The sequence below is a fragment of the Arvicola amphibius genome, chromosome 4, assembly GCF_903992535.2.
Source record: "Arvicola amphibius chromosome 4, mArvAmp1.2, whole genome shotgun sequence".
In the NCBI taxonomy this organism is placed as follows: domain Eukaryota; kingdom Metazoa; phylum Chordata; class Mammalia; order Rodentia; family Cricetidae; genus Arvicola; species Arvicola amphibius.
In genome coordinates this window covers 21,229,221-21,241,300 of record NC_052050.1, presented here as the reverse complement: position 1 = coordinate 21,241,300, position 12,080 = coordinate 21,229,221, and the positions used below count along the sequence as shown (strand labels likewise).

The window sequence follows — 12,080 nt, the reverse complement described above, 5'->3', positions numbered from 1 at the left end:
GCCCCCCTCTCCCCAGCCGGCGTGAAAGGGGGCTGCCCACAAGTTACAGAGTTCAGGTGGTGTGCAGAAGGAGCTGGCGCAGCAGTGAGACCATAGACAGACGCAGGCTCAGGTGTGCGCCTAGCTGTGTGGCCTTGGACAAGTCAGCTCAGCTCTCTGAATTTCAGGGTCCTCTTCTAAGAAATGGAGCAGGATCGTATCTATCTACCCATGGGGGTGCGAGGACAAAAAGAGCCTTCGCAGGGAAAAAAAAACCCAGTGCCAAATCACCTGAACTCACTGACAGCTCCTCATAGGCCAGGCCTAAAAAAAAGCCTGCCCTCAGAGCATGTAACTCGCAAAATCCAGGGTTTCTAGATAGGCAAAGGAGACCCTGACGCACCCTATAAATCCCTCACTCACCCAGAGGACTGGTCCGACCGTGGCCTGAAGGCCCCTCCTCCTCTCTGGTACTGGGAGAGTTAGTGATCCTGTCCTCCAGCGTCCTGGGTCTGACCCTGGGCTGCTGCTCCAAGATCCCGCCCTTCCCCTATGTTTGTTTGCTGCAGGGCCGGAGAGTCTTGGGGGGATAGAGAAATTAGGGATGGGGATAAGGGTGAGCAGAGATAGGAAGCTGAGGTACAAAGGGGGTGCACAGTCCCAGTCCTGATCCTCAGTTCAGCACCCCCAGGAAGGAAGTGGATGGACAGCTGGACTTGTAAGCAAATTCCACACAGTGAGAACTAAGGCAACAATTTTACCAAGGGGACCTGGAGGCGCCTGTGTAAATAGTAGGCAAAGTCCATGCAAATCAGCACACTGAGCCGGACCAAACTGAGGTACAGTGAGCATTTGGGGGGGCTCACCTACCCTCACCTCTCACAAGGTTGATGGCCGGAAGCTCGACCCACTGGCAGGAGGGTGTCCTCTGTGGGAGCACTCACCTTTCGGGACGACTTTCTGCTTCTGCTGCCGCTTGGAATGGGCATCCTGCCAGTTGGCCAGCTGCCGGAGGACGTACTTCATGTCCAGGCGGGAAGGGCCCAGGCCACTGGCCTGCAGGGCGGAGGCCACCACATTCATCCTCGTGGCCTCGTCGACCTCTGGTTCCACTTCCTCCCAGGCCTCGGTCTCCTCAGACACCCGGTCTGCCTCTTCCGCCAGCCCTTCCTCGGCCGTCCCCACCTCTTCTATGGCCCCCAGCTCCTCCTCAGGCACCAGCTCCTCTGGAGCCTCGAAATCTTCAGGTGGCTTGAGATCTTGCGGCGGTGGGGGTGGTGGCATCGCCCCCTGCTCCTGCTCTCGCTCCTCCTTGCAGCGGATTTCACATCTAGGCAGGGACACGGTGGGGGTTCCCCCCCCCCGCACTTGTCACCCATGTCCTGGCCCTTATTCCACTCCCCAGGACTCTCTCTCCAACCAGGGACTTCTGAGAAGGACATCCCAACCCGACCCCTACCCCTTAGCTCTCTGAGTTCTCTTGCCCTGCCCTAGCCTACAGACCCTCAAGGTCCACCCCCCCCCCCAGCTCTGTCCCAGCCAGGAGTGAAGGGAAGGAGAATTATCCTTAAGGTGCCTAATACCCAGCCCGTGCCCCTTAGCAAGAAGAAGCAGGGTCATCAATACCAAACAGGCTCCATCTCTTGTCCACTTCCCACCCTCCTGTCTAGAAAAGAGCGCAATGGGGATATTTCGTCCCAGGGCCAGTTGTCATAGAAACGAATCCACATGGGTCAGGTGACTTGCCCAACCAAGGACACAAAGGAGCCAAGCTGGGACAAAGCCCCAGGTGTTGTCAAGGGCTGGGCCATTCATCTCTCAGCCCTTGGTCAGGTGAAAGAAAGAAAAGCCTTGCTCTCTACACAGAGTAGCCTAAATCAAAGTGGCCACCTAGGTGTCGTCTGAATGGAAAGGGGACAGCCTATTTCCAAAACAACTTTCAGGGGAGCAGCCCCCAGGACACGCCTTCCCAGAGTTTCTGGGTCACAGAACCAGCACCCTGCTGTTGTCTGGCTGCTTCAATGTGAAGACAGATGATGGGAACCCCTTAGCCAGGTTACCCCAGGTTTTATGTCTCCCCCACAGCCACCCTGTAAGCCCTTAACAGAGAACAGGGCCTTCAGTGGACTGTGGAAGCTCACATTGCAAAGTCCCTGGGGCACAAACATATTGAAAGGTCACAGGAAGCCAGGCATGGCGGGACATTAAATCTCAGTACTGGGAAGGCAGAGGCAGGCAGATCTCCAAGTTCAAGGCCAACCTGGTCTACGGTGTGAGTTCCAGGACAGCCAGGGCTACAGAGAAACACAGTCTCAAAAGGACAAAAGAAAGAAGTCTCCGATAGAAATGACCAATCCAACACAGAGTCCAAAGAGGGAGGGGCTAGGCAGTGCGAGTGGAGCAGGACGGGTACCCAAGAGAGGTCAGAACATGAAGGGTCAACCATGCCCCACTCAGAGAAAGTAGTTGCCACTGGGTGAACCAAAGTGAGCAGAGCTGAAGCAAGCCTGAGGATCCCAGTCACGCACCTCTCCATGAAATAGGCAGGGTCAGTGATGATCTTCCTTAGAGATGTGCGGAGCTCCTCAGCCAGCGTCTCTGGGAAACTGGGAAGCGCATCCTATAACAGAGATGAGAGGAGCCGTTCCACCCCCACACTTACAAGGGAAAAATCTGAGGGCAGAAACCAGGCAGCAGCAGGTCTGGTTTGATCGCGAGATCAAAGGGACATCCTCACCAGAGGCACACTGTATCCATAGTGGGCGACAGAAGTCGCGGGCATCGAGGAGCGCTGGCGCTGGTTCTTCCCATCCTCCTGGCGATCGCGAAACTTGCTCCCATAATCCTGCACGTGGGAGCCCGCGCGAAAGCTCTGCGAGGATCCAGGGGTCCCCAGTCAGACACTCGGCCTGCTTTCGCCTTAGCGCCCCGCCCCCGCCTCTCGGCACCCCCTACCCCCACGCTCTGAATCCAAACAGTGAGATTCAGGGTAACCCTGGACAAGACCCATTCGGGTCTCAAATGAGCTGCTACCCGCTGAGCCACAAGCCAGTCAGGATGGGTGGCAGAAAGGCTCTGTCTTCTATGGAGATTCAAGCAATCTCCAGGGGCCTGCATCCCAGATCTGGGCCAGGGACACATGGAACCTCACCTCTGGGTGGATTCCCTTCTCCGAAGCCAGCTGCTGCTGCAGTTTCTCCGTCTGGGCTCCATACTGGAAGGAACCAGGATGTATGAGACCCCACAAGACCTCCCACTCCCGGGCTCCCTGCCCCAACAGGCATCCCACATCAGTCTTTGACAGTCCTTTTAGGAGGAGGTCACATGGGATGGGCGTCCTAAAGTGCAGGTCATTCAGCTTGGCACCGGGAAGAGTTGTGGGATCCCGTGGACTCGGGTAGGGACATGACTGGGCAGGATGAATGGCTCACGAGTTAACCTCTGCTAACTCTGACGCCCACACAGGTTAGACCTCTGGGCCTGGCAGAGCAGGGGGAAGAGGCTGGGGTCCCATGCAGCCTCCATAAGGGAGAGGGGCTCCCACAGTGCAGCTTACCGACTGACAGCGCTGTTGTAGCTTGGTGATCTCGGCCTGCAGCTGGGTGATCTCCTTCTGCTGCCGCTCATAGCCCTCCAACCTCAGGACCAGCACCTCCGAGAGCTCTGCCATCTGCTGGCTGGCTTCAGCTACGGGACAAGCACAGATCAGCCTCGGCTCTGGCCCACCCCTCAGGGGTCCCAGGGGGCTTTGACATTCTTTGTTCGGGTCTTCTTGTCCAGAACAGCCTATCAACACAGATCCCAGCCCACACCAAGCTCCTGTACAGTGGAGACAGTCAACTGGGAAAAGGAACTCAGGATATCAAATAGTAAGGGCTATGATGGAGCCAATGGGGGGGGGGTAGCAGTAGAGAAAATGACGTCACAGGTGGAAGGACCATCAACCAGTGCTGCAAAGCCTGGGAAGGGTTCTGGAAGGAGCCACCGGCTAAGTAAGCCCCACCATATAAAGAGGAAGCTGGAGAGCGTGGGCAGCAAGAGATGCTGGGCCAGTGAGCAGAGGACCTTATCACACAGGTGGGGGAGGGGTCGAGATTATCCTTTGACCAATGGGAAGACGGAACCTGATTCAGTTTCAGAAAACTCATCCAGGCTGTAGGAAAAAGGACCTGGATGGGCAGAGACCCCATTGTGAATTATGAGGTGGGAGGGGGGGGGCTAGAGACATTGAGACTTGAGAGCCGTGGAATGCAGGGAGAAGGAAGGCCACGGATGACGCAGGACGACAGAAGCGGACTGCTACCCTTCTGAGTCTGCATCTCAGCAAGTAGACTTGAGGGCCTCAGGGACGGATCAAGTCCAGGTTGGAGCTAGACACAGCTCAGACCCAATATGTGACTTTGAATGCCCCTAAATGTCCAGACTCTGGCAGCTGCTGACTTCCCCGCCCCCCCCTCCCATCTACCTTCCCAGCGTGTAACGACCCAAATAATAGACTTTACGGACCCCTGTGGCTTCTGCCGAGCTCTCTAGACTTCTCACAAAGCACTTTCTCGGCTCGTTCTCTCTCTCTCTCTCTCCCTCCCCCCCTCCCTCTCTCCCCAGTCTTCAACATCTGACTCTGCTCTGACTGCTGAGCGCTGGGATTACAGGTGTGCACTGCCACGCTCGGCAACAGTGCTTCACCTGCTTCTCATAAAGCCTGAGATGACGGATCAGCAGGCCACGGTCATTAATCCTCATTCTAAAGATGAACGTTCAGAAAAGCCGAGGAATCTGCGCTTACACAGCTGCAAGGTCCCAGAGCCGAGACCTCAGCTCAGCTCTCCAGTCTCCAAACCCTGAATTCTTCCCACCACCCCTCCGGGCCGGTGCTCCATCCCGAATTACAGCGTCACGTACAAAACTGCTCCACGCATTCCAGGATGAGCATCTGCTCCTCGTCTTCCAGGTTGTCAAGGTGAGAGGCCTGGAGGAAGGGAAAGAGGAAGGGGCCAGGCTGTCACCACCCCCAGCCAAAGGGCGTGCCTTCCTCCCTGTCCTCACCTCCTCTCGCAGGTGTTCATTCTCTTCCTCCAGTCGCCTCAGCTTCTGCTGCAGAGCTTCCAGCTGTGGGCAGCGGTGCTGTGTGTCCACCTTAGGGGGCCTGACAACAGGGCGATGAGAGTCAGCATGGGGTGGAGGGTGGTGGATCCCAGTCCCCATGGCTTCCCCATCCTGGATAAGGGTGGCAGTGTCAGCGAGTTCCAACAGCTCTCCTGGCAGGCTCACTGCCCACGTCCCTGCTCACAAATGAGCAACTGAGGCTCAGAGAAGGGATGGTCCAGGCACAAAGGCACAAAGGACACGTACGGCTTGGGGGCACCGTAAGGATGATCATGCTGTTGGTCTTGATCCCGCTGTCCTTCGTGCTCCTCCTCTTCCCCCTCTTCCTCTTCTTCTTCCTCCTCCTCCTCCTCCTCATCGTCGGAGTCCGAGTAGAGCTGAAGGAGGTCATCTCGCAGGTTCACCTGCTTCCGGAGATGTAAAATCTAGAGGAGGAGAGAGAAGCCACTGGAGGGTGAGCACGAAGGCATATAACAGGTGCTAGTCTGGGGAAGGGAACACACTGACCCCTGCCCTTCTCCCTTAGGTACCCAAGTACCTCCTCCCTGGCTGAGCCCAGCATCGTTTCCAGCTTGCCGTTCTCCTCCATCAAAGCACTATTCTGTTTCACCAGGGACTGGCCGATGCGAGCAGCTGTGTTCAGGTCCCGTTCTTTCTGCAAAAGGAGAGCCAGCCGTTCATACTTTCCCAAACAGGAGGAAGAAACCAGGGCTAGGACACACGAAGAAAGCTTCCCCAACACCCAGTATTCCAGGTACTAGATCACAGACTACTAACCAACTCTGGAGTCTGACTCGATTTCCCATCATGGGGAAAAGAATAAGATCAGCCCAGACTGCCCCCCTAGAAGCTAATGCATTTCTGGAGAGGGGCCCCCAGGCAAGCAGAAAACAGACAAAATCCCTAAGTCCTGCAGGGCAGAATTAAAATGAGGGCTGACCTGGATGAAGAAGGCAATACCCACCTCTTCCAGCAAATAGAGCATCACTTTGACATCATCTTCAGTGATTTTCTTCGTGGGAGGTGGGTTAGGACACAGTGCTGCAGGAGGAAAGGCTTGAGTGGGTCAGAGAAAGGAGCCGAGGCTGCCCACACTGCGAGCCTCACACCAAAGGCCATAGAGCCAGGAGACTGAGATCCATCAGCCCTAGCACCCTCTGCACAGCTCCGGATCTCAGCGCTCCTGCTTCCTCAGGAGGGGCCTGGGTGCTGTAAGAGCAAAACCATCCTCTAGGTTCAGAAACTGGAATCCTAGGACCCCTGGGTCCTTGGTCCCCAGAGATAGGAAGTCAGGGGAAATACAGCTGCAAACTGACTCATCATGCCTGACCCAATCGGCAGCAAAGCCAGCTCACAGGAGGCTCCTCGGTCATAAAAACATGTGCAGTTTAGTCACCCTACACCTGTTGCTTGTGACAAGAGGGCCAAGGAGACTTCTTCAGCACCCAGAAGGGGGCACCAAAGCCTAAAATTGTCCCCGCCCAGAAGAGGAGGAACAGAAATCCAGTGCCCCGCCCACTCCTCCCGCCTCAGCCCAGCTCCGAGAAAACACGACCCAGACCCCCGCAGCCACTTAGTGGTCAAAAGCTCCCTCTCCACCCACCCACGCATGATGGTTCCACGAGCTAGCGCAGGCTCAGAGCGCGACCAGCAGCTCCCTCCAGCAGCCCCCGCCCCTCTGCTGGCACTGCGGTAGATGGGGAGGGGGCACTGAGATTGCGCAGCTCTGCCGCAGCAACAGGCGCGAAGAGGGGGCGGGCGAGGAGCGCGCAAGCCCTGAACCTGACAAACCCACAAAATTCGTGGAACCCGAAAGGGAGGAAGAGATGGGGAAAGGGAGACTAAACAGGCACCGCGAACAGAGGTCTCGCGGGGTGGAGGAAAGGTGGGAGTGAGCGCCACAGGGGGGCGGGGCTCCTGAGTCGTGGGCCCCTTCCTCCTCCCTGGAGATGCCCGAATAGCAGTCAGTGCAGGATCCCATAGATTCAGTTTACCTTCCTGCAGCTCTCGAATAAACGCGGCGCGCTCAGGGCCGGACACGCCAGGCCTTCGGCCGATGTACGCGGCTGGCGTCTTCCAGATTCCCTCGGCTTTCCCAGTGCCCAGGCCAGTGGCCCGGGGACCATAAGGCCCCTGGAATACATAACGGGTCCATGGCGCGTCCGAATCACCGATGATCATGGACCGACAAAATCTTCCTGTCTTGACTCGGGATCCTGGAGCTCGCTGTCCGGACCCGGTTCCCTGCGCAGGAGCAGGTTTGGGCTCCGCCGAGGGCTCCGGGGCCGGACTGGCTGCAGGTTGGGTCGCGGGGGTCCCTACTGCTGGGTCCCCAGACCCCGTCCCGTCCCCCGCACTGTTCTGCACCTGTTCCTTGGGGCGCATCTTGACTCCGCAGTGGGCTGCCGCAGCCGAGCCTTTATAACCTGCGCCTGGAGCGGGCTCCACTGGGCTGTACCACGCATGATGCTGGGGGTCACCGAAGATCAATTAGTGGTGCCGAGGACTCAGAATCGTGCGAGAGTGCAGCAAGTGGTGATGGAAACAGAAATAAAGAACAAGAAGAGGAAAGAAAGAGATGAGCGAGTGCCAAATTGGTTCTGCAGGATCGAGTTCACGGTGAAAGGCTTTTGTCCCCCTTCCATCTTCTGATAATGGTTCTGACCAAAGCCGCCGCTTTCCCTGGACTTGGGCTAAGGGACCCCGAGCTTCATGTCTAGAAGCAGTCCCCCCCTCCCCGCCCCCACCCCGTGCGCTCCCGCCCCCCCCCCCCGACTTCCAGCTTGTGCCTTTTCTGTTGTCATACACAACGTTGTATAAAGGCCGAGGTGACTTGCGAGGCAGGGCAATACGCCTGTGTCTTCCCAGGTGGATTAAGCGAGAAATGCAAACTCCAATATGGTTTTCAACGTGTTGCGTGTCACCCACAGGTCCTCGCGCGCTCACACTCCCGCACTCGCCCCTGGATGTCTTCCATCTTAGTACATTCACTCGTTCTTTATTTCCAACCCTAATTCGCAGGGCCTACCGTCCTTGTTCTTCAGACTTTCCAGAAACTGCATCTTCTGAGGAGATCCCGCTTAAATGCTTTGCTGTGACCGCTCTTCCAGGACCTCCTGCCACCTAGGCCCCCAACCCATCTCCCCAAAGCATCCGTCATCCCGAGGTCTGAAAGGACCAATGTCGGTCAAGACCTGTGCTATTCAGCCCACGGATGGTGTGCTCCCCAGAAAACTGGATACCTTAGAAGGTTGCTCTAAGTCCTGAATGAACTGGGGTAGGGGTGAGAGCTAAGCAGGGCAGTAGCCATTTCTATGCGTTTAGACTGGAAGACAGGCTAAAAGGAGATGGGTGGCTCGTTGATTAAGGTCTCAAAATCATTTTTGATGTCCTCCATTCTTCTCCACCATCCTCTAGTTGTCAAGCCTACTGACTTTACCTTTAATGTGTGTGTGTGTGTGTGTGTGTGTGTGTGCGCGCGCGCGCGCGCGCGCGCGTCTCCCGCGTGCTGGCCCACCGCGCCCAGATTATTTTAAATTTTTGTATGTGGTGTATGAATGTGCCCATATCTGTGGGCGGAAGTCAGTGGTCAACAGTAGGTGTTGCCTATCGCTTTCCACCTCTTTTTTTGACACAAGGTCTCTCACTGAAGCCGGAGTTCAATACTTTGACTAGATTGTGTGGCTAGTGTGCCCAGGCATCCACTTGACTCCACCCCACCCTCAACCCTGGGGTTTACAGACAGGTGTCTTCCTGTGGGTGCCAGGGATCCAAACACAGGCCCTTGTGCTTACACAACAGTTTGCCCTTTGAGCCATCTCCCCAGCTCCCTTATAAATTGTCTTGTTTTGTGTGTATGGTTGTTTTGCCTGCTTGCATGTCTGTGTACAGCTTGCATGCCTGTGTCCACAGACGCCAGAAGAGGGCATCAGATCCCCCTAGAACTGGAATTACAGATGGCTGTGACCTGGGGGGAAAACCCATGTCCTATAGGAGAGCAGCCTGTACTCTCAACCACTGAGTCATCTCCCCAGCTGCCCCACATTTTCTTTTGATTTTGAGAGCGGGTCTCACTGTGTTGTCCAGGTTAGCTTAAAATTCACTATGTGGGTCTGGAGAAATGGCTCAGCAGTTAAGAGCACTGGCTGCTCTTCAAGAGGATCTGGGTTCAATTCCTAGCACCCACATAGCAGCTCACAACTGTCTGTAACTCCAGTACCAGGGAATCCTTCACATCAATGTATATAAAATAAATTAAAAAAATTTTTTTTAAAAATTCACTATGTTTGCCCATCAAAATTCCAGCAAAATTCTTCATAGACCTCAAAAGAACGGTACTCAACTTCATTTGGAAAAGCAAAAAAAACAGGATAGCCAAAACAATCCTGGCCAATAAAAGAACTTCTGGAGGCATCACAATCCCTGACTTCAAACTCTGCTACAGAGCTACAGTACTGAAAACAGCCTAGTACTAGCATAAGAACAGACAGGAGGACCAATGGAACCAAATAGAAGACCTGGATATCAATCCACACATCTTTGAACACCTGATATTTGATAAAGAAGCAAAAAATATCAAATGGAAAAAAGAAAGCATATTTTACAAGTGGTGCTGGCATAACTGGATATCAGTTATGTAGAAAAATGAAAATAGATCCATATCTATCACTATGCACAAAACTCAAGTCCAAATGGATCAAAGACCTCAACATAAAGCCAGCCACACTGAACCTTATAGAAGAGAAAGTAGGAAGTACACTTGAACGCATTGGCACAGAGAACCACTTCCTAACTAGAACCCCAGCAGCACAGACACTGAGAGAAACAATTAATAAATGGGACCTCCTGAAACTGAAAAGCTTCTGTAAAGCAAAGGACACAGTCAACAAGACAAAACAACAGCCTACAGAATGGGAAAAGATCTTCACTAACCCCACATCAGACAGAGGTCTAATCTCCAAAATATACAAAGAACTCAAGAAATTGAACACCAAAAGAACAAATAATCCATTAAAAAAATGGAGTACAGAACTAAACAGAGAACTCTCAAAAGAGGAATCTAAAATGGCTGAAAGACACTTAAGGAAATGTTCAACATCCTTAGTCATCAGAGAAATGAAAATCAAAAGAATTCCGAGATTCCATCTTACACCTGTAAGAATGGCCAAGCTCAAAAATACTGATGACAACTTATGCTGGAGAGGTTGTGGGAAAGGGGGACACTTCTGCATTGCTGGTGGGAATACAAGCTGGTACAACCCCTTTGGATGTCAGTGTGACAATTTCTCAGGAAATTAGGAAACAACCTTCCTCAAAATCCAATAGTATCACTTTTAGGTATATATCCAAAAGATGCTCAATCGTGCCACAAGGACATGTGCTCAACTATGTTCATAGCAGCTTTGTTTGTCATAGCCAGAACCTGGAAACAACCTAAATGCTTCTCGATTAAAGAATGGATAAAAAAAATGTGGTACATTTACACAATGGAGTACTACACAGCAGAAAAAAATAACAACTGCTTGAATTTTGAAGGAAAATGGATGGAACTAGAAAACATTATTTCAAGTGAGGTAACCCAGACACAGAAAGATAATTATCACATGTACTCACTCATAGGTGGTTTTTAAACATAAAGCAAAGAAAGCCAGAATACAAAACACAATCCGAGAGAACTTAGACAACAATACGAACACTAAGAGACTTAAATAGATATAATCTATATGGAAAGTAGAAAGTATAAAAAGACAAGATCTCCCAAGTAAATTGAGAGCATGGGGACCTTGGGGGAGGGTTGAAGGGGAGGGGAGAGGCAGGGAGGGAAGCAGAGAAAAATGTAGAGATCAATAAATATCATGGGAAAAAAACTGAAAAAAGAATTCACTATGTTGCACAGGTTGGCCTCAATTCTCCTACCTCAGCCTTTCTTGAACTGGGATTATAAGCATACCCAGTTTGAAGTTCCATTTTAAATACATCTCAAATATAGCAAGTTCCAGGCCAGCCAAAGCTACAGACCGAGACCTTATCTCAAGAAAAAACAAAACAAAATAAAAAAAAATTAAGTGATTTTCAAATGTTCATCTGCTTGGCTCTTCTGTTTTCCAAGCTGAGTGTTCCTTCTCTCTTCTTAGATTGCTGTAGTATCCAACTCCCTACACCCACACACACTTCCCACACACCTGCCTTACCCCCTCCTGGATCCAGGTACATTCATTCTTTTATCTCTAGCTCAGCCTTCAATAATACACTTAACTATGCTAAGGAACGCTGGAACCCCTTCCTCACGGCCATCCTTGCCTGAGCCCTGGATAGGACTGATACCTAAGGTTTGTGCCTAGCATAGAGGCTTCTAGTACCTTTGGGGTCAGGTTTCCACACAGTGTGGAACAAGAGAGACAACCCAGAAAGAATCAAAGTGCACCTCCATCAGTATCCCATCAAGAAGCATTGGCATTCGAATAGGTCTTTCTACCACATGTTAGTGTGCACCCACAGCCTCAGCCCTTGGGAGCTGAGACAGGTGAATTATGAGTTCAAGGTCAACCTGGACCCCGTGGCGAGTTTGAAGCCAACCTGGACTGCTTAGCAAATTTGAGGCCAGCTTGGGCTACATGAGAACATGTCTTGATGCTGCTCCCCTCAAAACAATGTTTCCTTCTATTTCTGTTCATCCCTTCATTCAACAAACATATTGAGTACCTGTTCTAACTTGTGTGTTTGTGTTTGTGTATGTATCCGGTGTGTATGTTTGTACGTTTGTACGGATGCCAGAAGCCGGAGGAAAACTCTCTCGCTACCCACCTTACTCCTTTGACACAAGGTCTCTCAAGGAACCTGGAGTCTGACATTTTTCAACTTCGCTGGCTGGCCAGCAAGCCCCAGAGATTCTCCGCTCCTTGAGCCCCATCCCCCAGCACCAAGGTTACAAGCTCATGTAGCCACGGCCAAATTTTCCCATGGACACTGGAGATCCAAACTCAGGTGGTCATGCT

At 52.7% G+C, this 12,080-nt stretch overlaps 1 protein-coding gene across 2 annotated transcripts; it reads right to left on the bottom strand.

The window, feature by feature from the left end:
- Positions 1–352: 352 nt before the first annotated feature.
- Hap1 (huntingtin associated protein 1) lies at positions 353–7,470 on the bottom strand. 2 transcript variants are annotated; one of them, XM_038327950.1, is made up of 12 exons: positions 7,080–7,470; positions 6,050–6,126; positions 5,624–5,740; positions 5,332–5,510; positions 5,026–5,125; positions 4,882–4,948; positions 3,536–3,666; positions 3,131–3,193; positions 2,717–2,851; positions 2,504–2,599; positions 924–1,287; positions 353–559 (listed from the first exon to the last, which is right to left on the bottom strand). In XM_038327950.1, the coding sequence occupies exons 1-12, from the start codon at positions 7,468–7,470 to the stop codon at positions 462–464; spliced, it is 1,818 nt and encodes a 605-aa protein (XP_038183878.1). In that variant the 3' UTR covers positions 353–461. The 2 variants fall into 2 exon arrangements, with proteins under 2 accessions (XP_038183878.1, XP_038183876.1); XM_038327948.1 differs by having other exon boundaries at positions 924–1,309; positions 2,508–2,599.
- Between the last annotated feature and the right edge of the window lie 4,610 nt (positions 7,471–12,080).

Bases quoted from the DNA above. Each gene is read 5' to 3' on its own strand.
- Hap1 (XM_038327948.1), bottom strand. From the start codon at position 7,470: ATGCGCCCCAAGGAACAGGTGCAGAACAGTGCGGGGGACGGGACGGGG. The intron at 1,310-2,507 runs GTGCGTGACTGG...GTCCCTGCCTAG, and splicing joins CCTGCCTATTTCATGGAGAG to ATGTGAAATCCGCTGCAAGG. The intron at 560-923 runs GTGAGTGCTCCC...TATCCCCCCAAG, and splicing joins GCAGAAAGTCGTCCCGAAAG to ACTCTCCGGCCCTGCAGCAA.